We start from the raw sequence: 17,867 nt of genomic DNA, 5'->3' as shown, positions 1-17,867 counted from the left end.
TCAGAATAATTTCCATGCAGCATAATTTCCTGAAGCTGAATCATTTCACATTGATGTGGGTTCTGTTGTTTGGTCATAAAAAACCACAGTAGTAGAGTTAAAATTGTTCATCTTGCAGCACTAGGTTCACATGTTAAAACTGGCAGTGGTATTTTATCTTTTGATGTTGCTGGCACTTGATGTAAAGCTGGAGACACAGCAGACTCATCAATTCCTGATATAAGGCACAAGATTTCAGCATGACTGCATCCTTCTTGTGGTAGGTACTCCAGAGTAGGAAGAGGATGCATTGATCTATTCTGGAGGCACCTTGCTGTCTGTTGAACAGAATCAGCCACATAGTGCTTTTTGAAATGACCTACCAACACTTTCCCGTCTTTCTTATTTTCTTATCACTAGGAAGCAACAGTAAAAGTATTGTGGAAGTGCCTTCTGCTGTAAGAACCAAATCATGTGGTCTGTATGATGGTCCAAAGACCTGCTTGTCGGGGATATTTTTCTGAACTAACTCACCCACCTTAGGGAGTCACCCATCACCAGCCTTGCTAGCTTTATCTTCATCAGTGGCAGAATCAGAGTTCTACACAATAGGCAATTTAAGTCTAGTGTCTGTAATAAATGCAATTATGAAATAGGGTCAGAAGCTTTAGTTGTTAACTCTAACACTTTTCCGGGAAAATCAAGGTCAGACATATATACTGGTACTCAAAATATAATTTGTATGGAGTGTAGCCACTAATACTCCTATAGGCAAATTATTGAGGGCTCTCCGATTCCCATAAAGGTTATGAAGCCAGGGCAATCCTATATTCAATACTGTAGGGCTCAAGGTTTGTGTAAATGCACTGTTGGCTCATTCTACAATGCAGCTTGAGGCCAGGTAGGGTGGACACTTATAAGGCAGTCATGCTCCCAGAGCAGACATAGGATCCATAAACGCCTTAGTGGAAAATGCAGCACGATTGTCTGAATGAACAGAATGAATCACTTCCATTGCTACTAGGCAGTGTATGTCTTTTATGGCTGCTCAAAAAGTGACAGTTTTTTGTGACCAACTCCAAAGACATCTAGAGTAGGAGATGATCATAACAAGTATGTATTTTGCACTCGGTAGTGGACGGATGTATTAAACGAATAGCAGGGGGCTTAGGTGCTGGTTTTACAAAGCATTATTGTTTTATTTGTTGACAAATGTTGCATTGTTGCACATGTTTTAAGCATTGGTAAATATGGCCACCAGTATCATTGCTGCAGCATTGATACAGTAGCACTGATTCCAGCATGAGCAGAAACTATTCGTTTGTGAACTTCCCTGACTAAATGTATTCCATCTTCTCAGGAATATGCCTATCCCCAACCCTAGATATAACAACCATGGGAACATTATCTTTAGTAAGAGTGTAAAGTGTTTAGAGGGGAAACTGTCAGGAGGCTTTTCTCCTTTGAATGTTACCTGTATTTCCGCTAAAATGTCTGCATTGATTAATTTGAGATTGTGTTACAGCAGGTTTGCACAGCTGTTTTTGCAGTTAAATCTGTTGTGCATTTACCTTTAGCATCAATTCCTTAACGTTTTGGGTCTATGGTGTCTGTACATGGTCTAAAGAAAATCTCTCCTGTAGAACAGCTACCGTTCCCCAAACAAATTTGCCTTTTGTTGCCTTCCCCTTTGAGTCTCTGAATTTGTTTAAGAACTAATGCAGCAAATGTACATTGTAGTCTTGTACACAGAATGCTGAATCTGGCAGTTTTGGAACTGAAAGATCAGCCTGCTGATGGGCAAGAAGTAGATCATGTATTTTTTCTTGCTGTGCAGTACAGTGACCCAGAACTTTAGTGTTTGTGCATAGCGCTTTGAAGTGTCATCTTCAAAAACTTCCTGTACAGCAGCACAGTCCACGGAGTACTTCTGTTTAGTGCCAACTGTTGGCTAAGTGAAGCCGTCCATATAGAACACACTGTTCTACTTTTGTATGGGTCAAATATGTGAAGATTGTGGAATATTTTGTGTGTACTGTAAAAATTATTGAGTCTGAAATGTTGAATCATATTCAAATTTTACATTGTTGCATTTAAAGAAGCAGTCCACTGTACCAAACTGAGCTGTAGAGTGCACATATTGGGAATAATAGATTTGGGTTTAGCTTCCAGTGGAGATATGGAACAATTATAATGGTTTGTTTTCCTTGTTCCAGAGGATGCTCCTTTATTATAGCTGTTTATAATGCAGTGACAATTTACTCAGTAGGAGTAAAGCATTCCACTGCTGAGGGGTACATAGATCTGTATGCTGTGGGAGTGGTGTGTAGTTTGAAGTGTTAGAAACAACTGTAATCACTAGGTTTGTCTTATTGCCCTGTGTCTGTAAACACTTAGGTCCTGATTACAAGTGTGACGGTCCGAGGACTGCCACATTCGCAGTGACAACCAGACCACCATTACAACCCTGGAGGGTAGACAAGCCAGGGAACCACTGTCCCCACCAGGAACTTGGTTCAAGACAAGCTGACGGCGGTCTCAGTTGGACTCAGCCATGATGGCACTGAACTCATCACCGCCTGGCTGATTTTAACTGAGCTTTCCACCAACCTTTCAATGGCGGGAGACCCTGCCATGGATAGGCTGGCGGGAAGCCAGTGCCAGAGCTGGACTGCTACAATATTAGCTGCAGCTGCACCTTAAAGGAGCTGAAACCAATGTCGTAGCACTGTTCCCGCCATTCAGCCCGGGGGGAACTTGTAATACAATGTTCGTGCCGGACAGCTCGGAGGGAACATTGTAATATGCTTGGGGAGGACACCACCAGTATGATGGTGGCATCTTCCCTGCAAGTTTGGCAGTTGGCTTGTCTGACTGCCAAACTCATAATCAGGCCCTTAGGCCCTTATTATCAGTCTGGCAGTCCTGAGACAGCCTGGTGGTGCCGGTAGTCTTAATCCGTCAGGGCAGCGGATTACAAGTCCCCTCTCCGCCTTTTTTGCATGGCGGTTCCACGCAAAGTCTGGCGAAGATGGGGTGCCTGGGGCCCTCATGGACAGCCTCATTGCGCTTTTCACTGCCTGAATTCCAGGCAGTGAAAAGCGCGATGGGTGCTGTTGCACCCAACCCACCTCAACATTGCTGCTGGCTCGATTACGAGTCGGCATCTATGTTATGGCCTGTTTCCTGCTGGTCCAGTGGGCGGAAATGCTATTTCCGCCCACTGGCCCAGCTGGAAACTCGTAATAGGGTCAGCAGGTGAAAAACTGGGGTGGCAGTTTTATGTCCAAAAGAGTTTGGCAGGCGGAGTCCTCCACCCACCAAACTCAAAATTAGGCCCTTAGTCTATAATATGTGTGCCTACAGTCTACGTAAGATTGCTGCATTTTTACCCGATTTTTTTCAGAAAAACATTAAGAGTAATTAATTCATATGAGGGCTTAACCCATTCAGTATAATATAGCAAGTAAGCTCCTACAAAACTTCAGAAAAAATCAGAACTTGTCACTTCCTTAATGTGTTTGGTGCCTGTGAAGAAACGCACCTCTGCAATAAGAAAGGTGCAAATCTTTTACACTCAGATAACTCATATCCAAGGAAAATAATATACAATTTTAGATTTTCTAAATTGATTTTATACCTGTTTCAGGCAAAACGTCTTACTATCCTGCCCGACCTAACCAGGTGTTCGGTCAAGTCATCGTGTCTAATGTACAAGTCGTTAATATATGATAGCGCCTTGAAATCTTACTAATCCTCCATAATCCTCATTGCAGTATCCATGGTTATTGTTATACCACTGGGGAAATCTTGTATAAGTATACTGAAAACCACCAAACGAAAAAGTGGTTATATGTTGGATTTCAGGTGCTATATTTTGACTGTAAAATCTTTTGCATATATCTATTACATATATCTAACATTGTTAACATATTTTTTCCTGACTAAATACATCATACGTCCTTAGTCCTTAGTCCAGTGCTGTGAGCATTTCAACCATGACACATTTCTAAGATGCCTACTCAGTTTGCACCACATCAATCAACCTGATCTTTGTGCTGTATTCATTCCATAGTTTCAGCCACTTGAAACAAATGTTTTTGGATTATGAAGCTTTGAAGTGCTTGATTTAGATTCAGGCAGTTGATCGTAAACGTATCTTGCAAACGTTACCACATTTACAGATTGTCTTACACCTATAAGAAACCACTTTTTGATCTGTACATCGAAAATATTGCATGTTACAATAGAAAAAAAACTGTACATTATAGCCTGAAGAAGCGGTGCTAGCACTACAAAACTTATGTTGGTTGTAGACTGTACCCTGCTAAAGACAGATACATTTTTCAAGGATAACAACTTTGAAGTTTTGTGTCAAGGATGTAGACCATCTTTCCAATTGCTGAATGAACAGTATTGGGTCAATATGAAATAGCTCAATGGTACTTATATTGAAGGAAAACAAAGTTGTACATAGTTAGATATATATATATATATATATATATATATATATATATATATATATATATATATATATATATATATATATCAAGATGTTTTTGTATATGAAATAATTTATTAAAAGGAATAGAAGTTTTTGTATGTGCTGTTAGCTGCTCCTCACACCCACTACTTGTACATTAAATGATTTGTGAACCATAAGGGTTACTCGCTTAGTTGGTAAGCAGCACAGGGGCACTGAGTTCAGTCAACCTATAAGTTAAAATATTGAAACATGAGCATCTTACAGCATGTGTGTATGTATGCACATTTACATTTCTCTAATCTAAAACTAATCTATATAAATTGTCAAGTTTTAATACCGGAAAAAGAGCAGTGTTTATAGTGAAATGATTATGCAACATTACACCTTGAATGATCCAAAATAGCTTTTAACTCACACTTAGCTAACTGGACTTATGGCTCACTCTTTAACAGAATCATGCGGAGAATACATTCTTTGTCCTAACCTACTTTGTTTCTGTACAATGCAGGTGACTGTTTTTCTGAAGTATTCAGGGAAATGCTTGCATTAGTACTTTAACACCTTGAGGTGCTTCCCTTATGAAAACCAGAGGCATCTCATCATAAGGAGGATGATGTCTTATGCCTCCGTTAAATGAGACCAGAACATAGCTTTGATTTTGTGCAATATATCACTGCCAATCTTTATTTCACATCATAAACCCTGTCCAGAGGCTTTATCGGTCCATCTGGTGTCTCAATTTCTATACATTATTTAGTTGGAGACATCACCAGGTCCTCCTGGAGAGTTTGTCAAATGCTTCCCACTTATGCTGTACTTTGAAGTAGCGTCACTATCAAAGTTGATTTCCACAGGAGAATCCTGGTCATCCAAGACATGATTTTTACTAAACTGGCTACTGTCTTTTTCTCCTTTATACTAACTTCAACATCATGCATTGAAACAGTCTTCTTTTGACATATTCTTTCTTTCTGCAATACTCAGTCCGTCCACTCCTTTTTGTCTTTGTATTGTCCTCTGAGTTCTGTAAAGAAAGGGAAGAACAGCTGTTATATCATTGTCCCTCAGATTATATCCACCCCTGCTGTACTCCTGTTTTGAAGGGGATCCAGTTTTTGTTGCTCTGCTTTTTCTTACCCTCCACTGCAGCCTTATCTTTACCTAAACCCTCATTCTCATTTTTGTATTTGAGTTGTGGTTTTATGGCTTGAGAACCAAAAGTATCATGGCCCACAGTGGTGTAAACTTCTGAAATATTCATAAGGAACTCCAGTTTGCGATCTTAAACAGGAACCTCTTCCAACCCCTGGATTACTGCCAGAACAACAATATTGAGGAAACTGTTCCAAAATTCCCTAACAATTTAATTCCTGAATAAAGAGCATGTGCAGCACCCTGCTCAATTTATACATATATATGTTAATACCTCTCGTAACACTGCAAATGATGGTGTGCTAGACATAGTAGTTAGGATAATTGCAAATAGTATTCTCTAAGTAGTATACTCTTCTACATGCGCTACCATGTCAAGTGGAGCACATATAGTTAAAATCTTATGCTTATCCTGCAGTTTTTTGTGTTAATAGACTGCTTCTAATTGGTTAGTTTTACAATCTTTCTAAATTGTAATCCCCACTTTGTAGGATATTTGCTTATGATAGCATTAATAGTCTGTTGGCTAATTGTCTGCACCGTGGGGTGTGCTTGTTGCGCACGGTCAGGAAGAAATGCTCCCTTAGCAGTCAATTGTGAAACAAACCGTTGAGATGGTCTATAGATGATCACTAACTGATTTAGTAAGTGCCTTACGTCTACATCTGTCAAAATTACTGTGTCAGGATTCAGTGTATATTCAGGCAGTACAAGCCAGGTAGCCCCCTTCATTACTCAAAGGACTAATTCTAATATTCTAAACTGCATAGGGTAGTTGTCTACCAAACCATGCTTGATGTTCTTGATATCCTAACGGGACTTCTACCTTGCAATAGGGTTAATTTTAAGCAGATATCGTGGTAGATTTGTACACTTGAAAAATTTCCTGTATTGGGAAGTACAACATAGAACACCACCCATGAGTAAAATATATCATAGGGAAATGTAGCATGTACATTTACCACAACAGCCATCCACCTCATGTGTTAGGAAAGCCCTTCGATAAGAAGCGATGGCTAATAGTGCCCTGAAATGTACCCCTATCAGAATAGATTGTGTCACTACAATACAGATTCAAACCATGATATTCACAACTGAAATACAAATGGAGAATGACCATCTAAAAGTCAAGTGACTAGCAAATCAGGAGAGAGGGTCATATGTTTTCTAGGTTCTCTATAACACAGCCAAGGAAATGTGAACCACTTGGCACAAAAGAATTGGTCAATGTACCAATGTAAGAATGGTATCCATTTGGACTGCAACAACTCTGCAACTCACCAAGAAATACTTCAGCAGGACATACGTTTCAGTTAACAATTAGTTTTACAAAATATCATAGAGATAATTAGCAGAATACGGACACTTTTTCACATTAGAAAAGCACTCTCAGTAACACCAGGAAACAATTGATGCATTTTAAAGAATTATTTTTTAAAATCAAAATCCTATCCTAGTGTACACAGTATAAATTGTAACTGTGATGAAAACAGACAGTATAGTAGCTGCAATGTTTACATGTAATGTGAAAAGCAGACAACTTTCCAACATATAATTATATATCAAGCCCACCCTCATTAACTTACTAAGCTACTTCAACACTAAAAGAAAAAACCTAATTCAGGTTTCAAAGCTGTTTAACACTCATACTTGTTTTGATCAATGACGTTAGTGTTCAGTATAATATGATAGTCTTCTTTTCTCTCTCCCTTTTTCACACACTATTCCTAACTGATGTAACATTATCTAGCAATTGTTGAATCTTTTTAAATAAATAATTAGCAGAAAGTGGCCTGATGCTCTTTCACTTGTTTTCACTCTATGAACCTATGCTCTTTGAATACAAATCAGTGAGAAGTGAAATTATCAGTATTCATGAAACTTTGTTCACAAAACAATAATAATTATTTAAGAACAGAGAATGCAGCTCAAATTAACTATTGTGAATATATTTGAGAAGACTTGATTATCAAATTGCAAGGAAAAGTGACATTAAACAAAACACATTCTATATTTGTTTTAATACGTAAATGATTAACAGATGTAACTTTGAAAGTGTGATACCTAGAAGAGAAAAAACATGACAATTATATGTAAGGAACATGAGCTCTGTCTAAACTGAAAGAGATAGGCGCACCTGCTAATAGTAAAAACTGGTGCCTTGAGTATGTCGTCTGAATTTTCTGAAAGATCAAGAAAATCCATGTGACCAGTGCTATTGGTAAATTTTCTGGATTTCTTTACAAAATGTGGCTCAGAAATAGGTTTTCTAGGCCTGCTGGCACTATAGACTTAGCAAGTATACCAACCTGAGGCAGAAAACTCAGTGGATTGCAAGTGCCCTGCAACCCTCTGAGCATTACTTGAGAGAGGTGCATTTTAAGTAACAATCAGCCTTGTGAGGTTTCACAGATATAGTTAGTGGAACCGAAAACCTCTTTCATCACATATAGGCACAATCAAGACCACTTAGATACTAAGAATATATTTTCAAGATTCATTAAAATCAAAATCTTATCCTAGTACACACAATATGAACAGCAACTATTATATAATAAAAATGCAAGTGGAAATAATAATTATCAGGAGACTGAATAATAAAAAATTTTAGGAATATGTTGAAATCATAAAGCTTTTTTACATTATTATCTCCGAGCCTGTTTTTTTCTCAGCTAACCAAGCTAAACTTAGCACTTAAAAATGCCTAGCTTGAGTTTACATCCACATACCTTTTCTGAACAGTAAAAGCAATGTTCAGCAAGGAAACATCAACAGCTGCTGTCTCATTCTTTTTGTCAGGTTCGAGCAATGCTTATTGACAGTACTAGGGTAAACATATTGCAGTACTCCACATATCGGAACACAACCACTGGAGGCACGGGAAGTATACTTTATACCACAATGCCAACTTTGTAAGTACCTGTTGCTCTCCAGAACTCATATACTCAGTCCGATATGTTGCCAATTTTCCTGGAAGGAGTGCCATATGTCCCAATATTTTCATGTTTTTTAACACACCCTCTCCCTTGATATGTAACTTTTTCTGCATTTTGGCACCATTCCATGTCCTTCTGACAGTCTTGAATCCAAGGAGACAACAGCGCTCCCCATGCTCTCACAATGTTCCTTTTTGCCACACTGACCCCCACCTCTAACCATAGCATGGTGTATTTCAGCCATATCTCCTCACCTTGCACATTGAAAAGAAGCTATTTGGCATCTAGGGGGACTTCTTCTGTTCTTACTCTAGCCATTACCCCGTAACATTCTCCCAATAAGTCTGAATAACTGGACATGTCCACAGTACATGTATGAATGTACCTTCCTGACCACATCCCCGTATTAAACCCCTTGAGGACGCCCTCCCCATCTTATATAGCAGTGCTGTTGAATAGTAGGATCTATGAAGAATGTGAAGTTGGACTAGATGAAATCCAGCACAAATTGCTATGACTCTTGGACTTTGTAGTGTTTCCTCATTCTCAAAGTCACCCAGGTCCACCTCCTACCTAACCCTCAGAGGATCCAATATGTCCACAGTGTTATTCATAAGCTTATTATACACTAGAGAGATGTCTTTCTCTGGCATAAGGTCCATCAAAAGTCATTCCTCAAGTGGGGGAGATTCCTTCACCTGTAACCCCTGGGTTAGATGGGTGGCTAGGCCCTTGTCACTTGCTGATAGTGGTAATGCTGATAATCAGCCAAATGAAATTTGGCCTATAATTCCCTAAAAGGGCGGACCCCTCATCCCACCAGATGTCTCCTGGCCGCTCTACACCCAGGAGCTCCCATTTTGCTATGCCTTCAAGGCCTCCCACTTCCGTTAAGAGATCACTATCTCAGAGGGAGTTTGTTCTGTCATTTTCCCTGTCCATCCCAAAAAGTTCAGGGTCACCCCTCATGTTTTAAGCACTCCAAGTATGCTTAGACAGGATCCGTCATCGTCCGGTCTTATAGAACAGGATAGTCCCTGGCACCCATTGCCTCCCTGTCTACCTTTAGAGCTGGTTCTTGTCGATCACTATAGATCCAATATTGATGACTATTAACTAGGAGGTCCAATAATATATCTGGGATTGCCAGTCCTCCATCACAAACCCTTTTGTGAAGCTTGGTCAGTGCTATTCTTGAGGTCTCCCATCCCAAAGGAGAAGTCGAACTTGCTAGTCAATTCTGTGAAAGAAGGATCTCAGTATGAGGAATGGTGGATTTTGTAAGACATATAAAAGGCGGAATACAGCCATCATTTTAGATAGGGCCGCACTCCCCATTAAGGAAAGTGGCAGCTTCCGCCAATGAATTACATATTGACGTAGTCTGTCTAATATGACATACAGGTTCCTGTTTAGGAATTCTATTGTATTCCGTGTAATATAGATACCCAAATAGTTTAAACCGTCTGGTTCCACCATCAACGCTGTCTCATGTGGCAAGCATAGTATCACCCTCCAACAGAAACAAGCAAGATTTGTCTCTATTTATATGGTAACCGGAGTGGTCCCCGAATATACTGAGTACCTGCAATACTCTATCTATGGACATGGTTGGGTTACCTAGGTAGAGCTGAACATCGCCGTCATAAAGAGATGCGCATTTCCCCATGCCCCGGTGCCCTTCATTCCTGAAATGAGCAGAGCAGTCCGGATCCAGGCTGACATTGGTTCCAGCACCAGTGCAAATATTCTAGGGGATTGTGTGCATCCTTGCTGGGTACCCTCACCCAAGCCAAATCATTGGGGCAACACTCCATTAGACCTGACCCTCACCACCAGGTTTGTATATAGGAGTCAGACCCAGGTACAAAAAACAGGGCTAAACCATAGGCGCTTCAGGACTGCAAAGGTGGTCCCATTCAGCATTGTCAAATGCCATACGTGCATCCAATGAAAGGATTACTGCTGGATCTACCCATGTGTAACACAATGGAAGTGCCAGTACCTTGGCCTGAACCTTGGCCTATGCTGTCTCATTATTGAGTCTGCAAGTCAAGAGATAAGCCAGGTGAAGGCTCAATGTGACTTCCCCTTGCTCCTCATAAAAAAAGATGAGTATGGGTTTATATATTCCGTATAAACATTGTCAAACATTTCCAAAATAAACAATAGTAGTAAATTCCTTTCAACCTTTTACTTACATTGTTTCTGTGAAACGTTGCTTATTTTTAAAAACAATAAGCGAGAACTCGCAATATCAATTTCTATAATGCCTTGATCATTATTTTAAAGTAATCACTAGAAAGCCAAATCAAATCATATAGAAAAAACGGAATATATTCAAGCAGACTGAATGATCATGTTGTAATGTAGAACAACTTTTATATTTGATGTATGGGCCTAAATAAACCAGCATATATAAAGAAGAATACATCTTAAAGACAAAATGTATGATGATTAAAAGAGGGTGAGGTAATGAGCTTGAATGGCTAGTGCCGAGTTGTGAATTGTGCTTCTAACAATACCTTTCAAAATTTGTGATTTTAATTCATAATCATAATTGCACTTTAGCTGTGGTTTTTCAACATCGAGGTGTCATAACCAAACCTAACAATAACTTCACTCTAACCTTTGTTTTTGTCTGTAAATATATATTAATTAAAGTATATAATGAAGTTTATTCTGCTTTTAAGATGCTGATTATTCAAGAATTTGCAAGTATGAGGTGTATAATTTCAGCAAGCAGCTTTAGGTTTCAACTATTCTGCTGATCTCTCTCGCTTACTAGTATAGTTTCTAGATTTTGATTTTACTACAAGAGATTCTCTCTCAGTGGCACGTGTTGCTTCTTCCTGTGTTTATACTACCACTACAATGTCCTGGTCCATTGCCACATATGGCCTGTTGTAGAGGTTCCCTCTTAAGCATTGGTACTGTGTTTCAAACCTTGGGCAGTTTTCAGCAGTCTGTGCCTATCATTTAGAATTTCCGGGGAAATGTTGATAAGTATTAGTATTAGTAATGTTTAAACTTCTATTTGATATTGCATTTACAGTGTTTACTTGCTTTTTCGAATTATTTTCAACACCTATTGCATGCGGAGTTTTGGAAATAAGTGAAGCTTTATATAAAAACATATTATTCACTATAACGAGCTTTGGCAAAGCCGAAAGGTCTGAGTTTAATGTGCCAAAACGTGCACTATTAGCACATTACAGCAAGACATATGGGAGGCAGGCAGCAGTAGTGGACAGAGGGCTATAGTTGTGAATTAATTCCTAATCCTGTTAAGTGCAAAAAGAACAGATGATGGACGGAATGCTGACCAAATCAAACATTCACCACAGTCACAGATCTGGGCCTAAATCCATTGTTTTGTGCTTGCCATTCCAGTGCAAGTGCAAAGTGCAAGCACTGATCTGGAAGCAGAAGGGTGCATCACAAAAGCCACAGCCTGATTAAATAATTGAGAATGTCAGAGTGATTAAGTGTTCATTGAAGTAATGGGTCTTTCAGAAATTGAATTACCTCTGTTGCGCTTTAAAAATCCTTGCTCAATTCATCTCATCCCACACATGGAAATGAAAAACGTTGCAGGGCTGCACGGTGGATCGTTATTTTGATTGACGGGTGTTTCCTATTTTTTGATTCTTCAAACTTTGATGCTAGGTGGCCGTCACACTGCAAGTCTTGTAGATAGAAAGCAGCAGCACCACAAACCTGGGGAATAAAACATACGGCACTGACATCAGAGACACAGAAAGAAGAAGATTGCACAGTAATACTACTCTAATTGTCTGTGTACATGCCTGTCTTTACATTTGTAAGTGCTTTAAAACTAAGGACCTAATTATGAGTTTGGACTCTTTGGGTTGGAAGACTGCCACTCCAGTCTTCCGCCCGCTGGCCCTACTATGAGTTTCCCGCTGGCACAGCACGAAACTCACCACAACATTGATGCCGGCTCGTAATTGAGCTGGCGGCAATGGTGCAACAGCATCTGTCGTGCTTTTCACTGCCTGCTTTGAAGGCTTTGAAAAGCGCGATGGGGCTGTCCATGGGGACCCTTGCACTGCCCATGCGAAGTGCAGGGGCCTCCATGGGACCGCCGACACCCATTCTCCGCCAGCATTTGCATGGCGGTAGTACATGCAAAGGCTGGCAGAGAGAGAGGACGTAATCCCCAGGAGCAGCGCTGCTTGCAGTTGTACCATGGCACTTTCACCACAGTCAAAATGTGGAGGCTGGACTGCCGTATTGGCAGCAGTCCAACTTTCATCGCAGCCCTGGCGGCCTGAAGACTGACAGGATTGTAATTAGGGCCTAAATGTTTTGGTTTTGCCAATTCTTCTTTACCCTTAACAATATACATCAACGTAGGCAGAGCTGGGGATTTTAGTCTTTCTGTACTTCAGATGCGTCTATTACTGGATATGTGCATTGATTCATAACCATCTGGGTTGACCATTGCTTTTCTCTTTACAGCAGCCACTCTGAGCCAATAACCTCATACTGACCTTTGTGATGAATTAGATATCCCCTTTTCCACTTAGGTTTAAACTCATTGGGCGAAACACCAGAACATGCACAGCTACTGGATGGAGAAATTCTGTTCCTATATGTGAACGTAAGTGTAAAATCATATCTTTGTTTCTGTGTTTTTGTTCATTATACTTTTGGTAATTCTGTACATTTTTGTATACCTTCTTTTCAGTGGCCCACTTCAATTTCCTTGTATCTTTTCTGGGGTGCTTTGCTCACTGCTAACTGCATTGACATTTTTGCTGTTTCATTTTACACAACGTGTGCATAAGGCTCTTTTGTCTGGTTTCAGTGTTATCCGGTTGTTGGCTCACCTGCAATACTGAATGAGGAGGTCACGTGCCTGGGTGTCTTCAGAAATTTTTCCGGGGGGGGGGGGGCGTCCTGGACTGTTTGTGGCAGGGGCCGCGGCCATAGTGGAGCACGCAGTGTAACACTATGGCGGCCATAGTGTTATGCTTCACTGTGAGCCTGCACACCAGACTGTACCTAAATCCGGTGGGGGGGGGAGGGAAAACAAGCACCCCCAATTACCCCCCCAAAGACGGCCATGGTCATGTGTTTGTGCTAAACCACAAACTACATAACAAAGTCAATGGAACACACATATACGGAACGTGGTACAGCACGTTGGCGACATGACAAACAGAATTCTTCTTATGCCCACCTTGTCCAAAACAGCTCTAGGTTTATGCATACACCTGCCATCAACCAAACTACACTTTGCATAGCCAGGTTCACATTTTTAACAACATATATAAAGGGTTAACTTTTTCACTCAGGCCAATATTGTTGCTTGCACTGGGAGGCTCATCCATACACAACTGTGCATCTTTCTCAAATGCCCACTTCATAAAAATATCAATAAACACCCTGGAAGAGACATTCTTGCAATATCACTTTAGAACGTATACAGTTGTGTTAAAAATGTGAGAATGCTTCACTTCTCCTGTCACATTTATGGAGCCACATTTCAAACTAGGGAACTTGACAAGACAGTCACCAATGTTCTAATGTTGGAATGCTCAGCCTTCAAACTTGCCTATGCCCCCAAAATATGCCACATCCTAGCTTATCACTATATTACTAAAGCTAAAAATCTTGAAAGCTATTGTGAGGCAAAACCAAGATGAACAACACACCTTAACTCACACATCCTATCTTCCTCTCAATCCATGTGATGAAAGCCCACTCGCCTTTAACCTTCTATGAATAGCTTTCTCTATCCCCTATAGAACCCTCTCCAGCCCAGATGGTGCAGAATGTCCTCGTCAACAGGTCAGCTTCTATGCCGTCCAGCACTAAACTACACTACTACTCCTTGGAATGTGGCCATGTCTAGGAAAAACTCAAAACTGCTTTTATAAAACATATTTTAATCCCTTCCCTGCCAGGCCTTTCCCCCCTCAGGTGCCAGGCCTTTTTGTGGCTATTTGGATAACTTTTTGTCCACATAAGCTACCCATGCCAAATGTGCGTCCTTTTTTTCCAACATCTTAGGGATTCTAGAGGTACCCAGAGTTTGTGGGTTACCCTGAAGGAGACCAAGAAATTAGACAAAATACAGCAAAAAAGGTCTGCAGAAGGCAGCTTGTGGTTTTTTCCCTGAAAATGGCATCAACAAAAAGTTTGCGTAGCTACAATTACCAGCTTCCCAGCTTTCAGGAACAGGCAGACTTGAATCAGAAAACCACATTTTTCAACACAATTTTGGCATATTACTGGGACAAACCCCATTTGTAAAAAATTTTGTGCTTTTAGCCTCCTTCCAGTTAGTGACAGAAATGGGTGTGAAACCAATGCTGGATCCTGGAAAGCAACACCTTTCTGAAAAGTAGACAAAATTCTGAATTCAGCAAGGGGTAATTTGTGTAGATCCTACAAGGCTTACCTACAGAAAATAACAGCTGAAATAAAAAAAGATTGAAATTGAGGTTAAAAAAAAACAGCCATATTTCTCCACGTTTTACTCTATAACTTTTTCCTGCGATGTCAGCTTTTTGAAAGCAATATACCGTTATGTCTGTTGGACTCTTCTGGTTGCGTGGATATATAGGGCTTGTAGGTTCATCAAGAACTCTAGGTACCCACAGCCAATAAATGAGCTGCACTTTGCAATGGGTTTTCATTCTATACCGGGTATACAGCTATTCATTTGATGAAATATAAAGAGTGAAAAATAGGTATCAAGTAAACCTTTGTATTTCCAAAATGGGCACAAGATAAGGTGTTGAGAAGCAGTGGTTATTTGCACATCTCTGAATTCCGGGGTGCCCATACTAGCATGTGAATTACAGGGCATTTCTCAAATAGACGTCTTTTTTACACACTGTCTTACATTTTGAAAAAATGTAGAGAAAGACAAGGGGCAATAACACTGGTTCTGCTATTCTGTATTCCCCCAAGTCTTCCGATAAAAATGGTACCTCACTTGCGTGGGTAGGCCTAATGCTCGCGACAGGAAACACAACATGGACACATCACATTTTTACATTGAAATCTGACGTGTTTTTTGCAAAGTGCCAAGCTGTGGATTTTGGCCTCTAGCTCAGCCGGCACCTAGGGAAACCTACCAGATCTGTGCATTTTTTCAAACTTGACACCTAGGGGAATCCAAGATGGGGTGACTTGTGGGACTCTCACCAGGTTCTGTTACCCAGAATCTTTTGTAAACCTCAAAATTTGGCCAAAGAAACACTTTATCCTCACATTTTGGTGACAGAAAGTTCTGGAATCTGAGAGGAGCCACAAATTTCCTTCCACCCAGTGTTCCCCCAAGTCTCCCGATAAAAATGGCACTTCACTTGTGTGGGTGGACCTAGCGCCCACGACCGGAAATGCCCCAAAACACAACGTGGACTCATCACATTTTCCCAAAGAAAACAGAGCTGTTTTTTGGAAAGTGCCAAGCTGTGGATTTTGGCCTCTAGCTCAGCCGGCACCTAAGGAAACCTACCAAACCTGCACATTTTTTTAAAGTAGACACCTAGGGGAATCCAAGATGGGTTGACTTGTGGGGCTCTCACCAGGTTCTGTTACCAGAATCCTTTGCTAAACCTCAAAATGTGGCAAAAAAACACTTTTTCCTCAAATTTCGGTGACAGAAAGTTCTGGAAACTGAGAGGAGCCACAAATTTCCTTCCACCCAGCATTCCCCCAAGTCCCCAGATAAAAATGGTACCACACTTGTGTGGGTAGGCCTAGTGCTCTCGACTGGAAATGCCCCAAAACACAACATGGACACATCACATTTTCTCAAAGAAAACAGAGCTGTTTTTTGGAAAGTGCCAAGCTATGGATTTTGGCCTCTAACTCAGCCGGTACCTAGGAAACCCTACAAAACTTGTGCATTTGTGAAAACTAGACACTTAGGGGAATCCAGGATGGGGTGACTTGTGGGGCTCTCACCAGGTTCTGTTACCCAGAATCCTTTGCAAACCTCAACATTTGGCGAAAACAACACTTTTTCCTCACATTTTGGTGCCAGAAAGTTCTGGAATCTGAGAGGAGCCACAAATTTCCTTCCACCCAGCATCCCCCCAAGTCTCCCAATATAAATGGTACCTCACTTGTGTGGGTAGGCCTAGTGCCCGTGAAAGGAAATGCTCCAAAACACATCAAAATTATCAAATACAAAACTACCTGTTTTTTGCGTGTGGGGGCACCTGTGTTTTTGGTTCTGGGCTCAGCAGGCATCTACCAAACCCAGGCATTTCTGAAACCTAGACACCCAAGGGAGTCCAGGGAGGTGTGATCCCCCAATGTTTTCTTACAGAGAATCATCAGCAAACCTCAAATTTAGCTAAAAAAATATCACATTTTTCCCACATTGCTGTGTGGGATCACCGCACCAGGACAAATTTCCTACCACCCAACGTTCCCCTCAATCTCCTGGTAAAGATGATACCTCACTTGTATAGGTGGACCAAGTGCCTGTGACAGGGAAGAGCCAAAAACATGTCGAAATTGAGGGGGAACCAAAGCGGGTTCAAAAGGGCAGTTTGGAAAAAAACATTTTTAGGCTGATAAGTGCAGCAGAACGTTTATCATTATAGGTGAGACAATGCTGGGTTGTAGGAATTTCGTGGATTCCTATGGATTCCGGAAGGTTCCATCACAAAAATGTGGGGAAAATGTGTGATTTCCAGCAGAATTGGAGGTTTGCAGGGCATTTTGAGTAAGAAAATGGTGCGGGGTGCATGTGAAACACATATTCTTGGACTCGCCCACATGTTTCGTTTCCAGATGTGTCTAGGTCTTGTGGATTTTTCTACATGGCAGCGTCCCAAAGTCTAAAAAGTGAAACCCTCACCATTCTAAGTGGGACAATTTTAAGAGTTAGTCAAGCTCTTGTGGCCCAAATGAAAAACCAAAACCCAAAATAATCAAATGTCCCATTGCTTGCCGTGGGATAAGATGTTTTAGTGTGTGAGTGAGAGCTGAAAGACTGTTACCCCCTTCAGTTGGGGTGGGGGCATAACCAGGCCCATAGTGGTTGGTAGTCACCACCCCACTATTTTTTTTAATTCCCTGGCATCTAGTAGGCTTTCTGCCCCCCGGGTGTGGATCGGGGGTAATTGCCCTATAGGCCCACTGGTGGGCAGAACAACTTTGGCCCCATTTACTTGGGGTAGGGGTATGGCCATACCCCCACCCTTTTATTTTGAAAAAAAAAAATCTTCCCAGGTCTCTGGTGGGCTTTCTGCCCCCCTTGGGGGCAGATGGGCTTTCCAACAATAGGCTGATCTGCGGGGTCAGATATGGGCAACAGT

The 17,867-nt window shown here is 41.0% G+C and overlaps 1 protein-coding gene across 1 annotated transcript in view; it reads left to right on the top strand.

Moving 5' to 3' along the window:
- Positions 1–17,867, top strand: part of LOC138299901 (C4b-binding protein alpha chain-like) — a 552,670-nt gene that overhangs the window by 103,229 nt on the left and 431,574 nt on the right. The window contains exon 5 of the mRNA XM_069238606.1: positions 13,107–13,180. Within this exon, the coding sequence (XP_069094707.1) occupies positions 13,107–13,180 (74 nt within the window). The remainder of the gene's footprint in view (positions 1–13,106; positions 13,181–17,867) is intronic.

The sequence above is a fragment of the Pleurodeles waltl genome, chromosome 6 (assembly GCF_031143425.1).
Source record: "Pleurodeles waltl isolate 20211129_DDA chromosome 6, aPleWal1.hap1.20221129, whole genome shotgun sequence".
Lineage (NCBI taxonomy): Eukaryota > Metazoa > Chordata > Amphibia > Caudata > Salamandridae > Pleurodeles > Pleurodeles waltl.
Note: the sequence above shows the minus strand (reverse complement) of the source record. Positions and strands in the feature narration are given on the sequence as shown.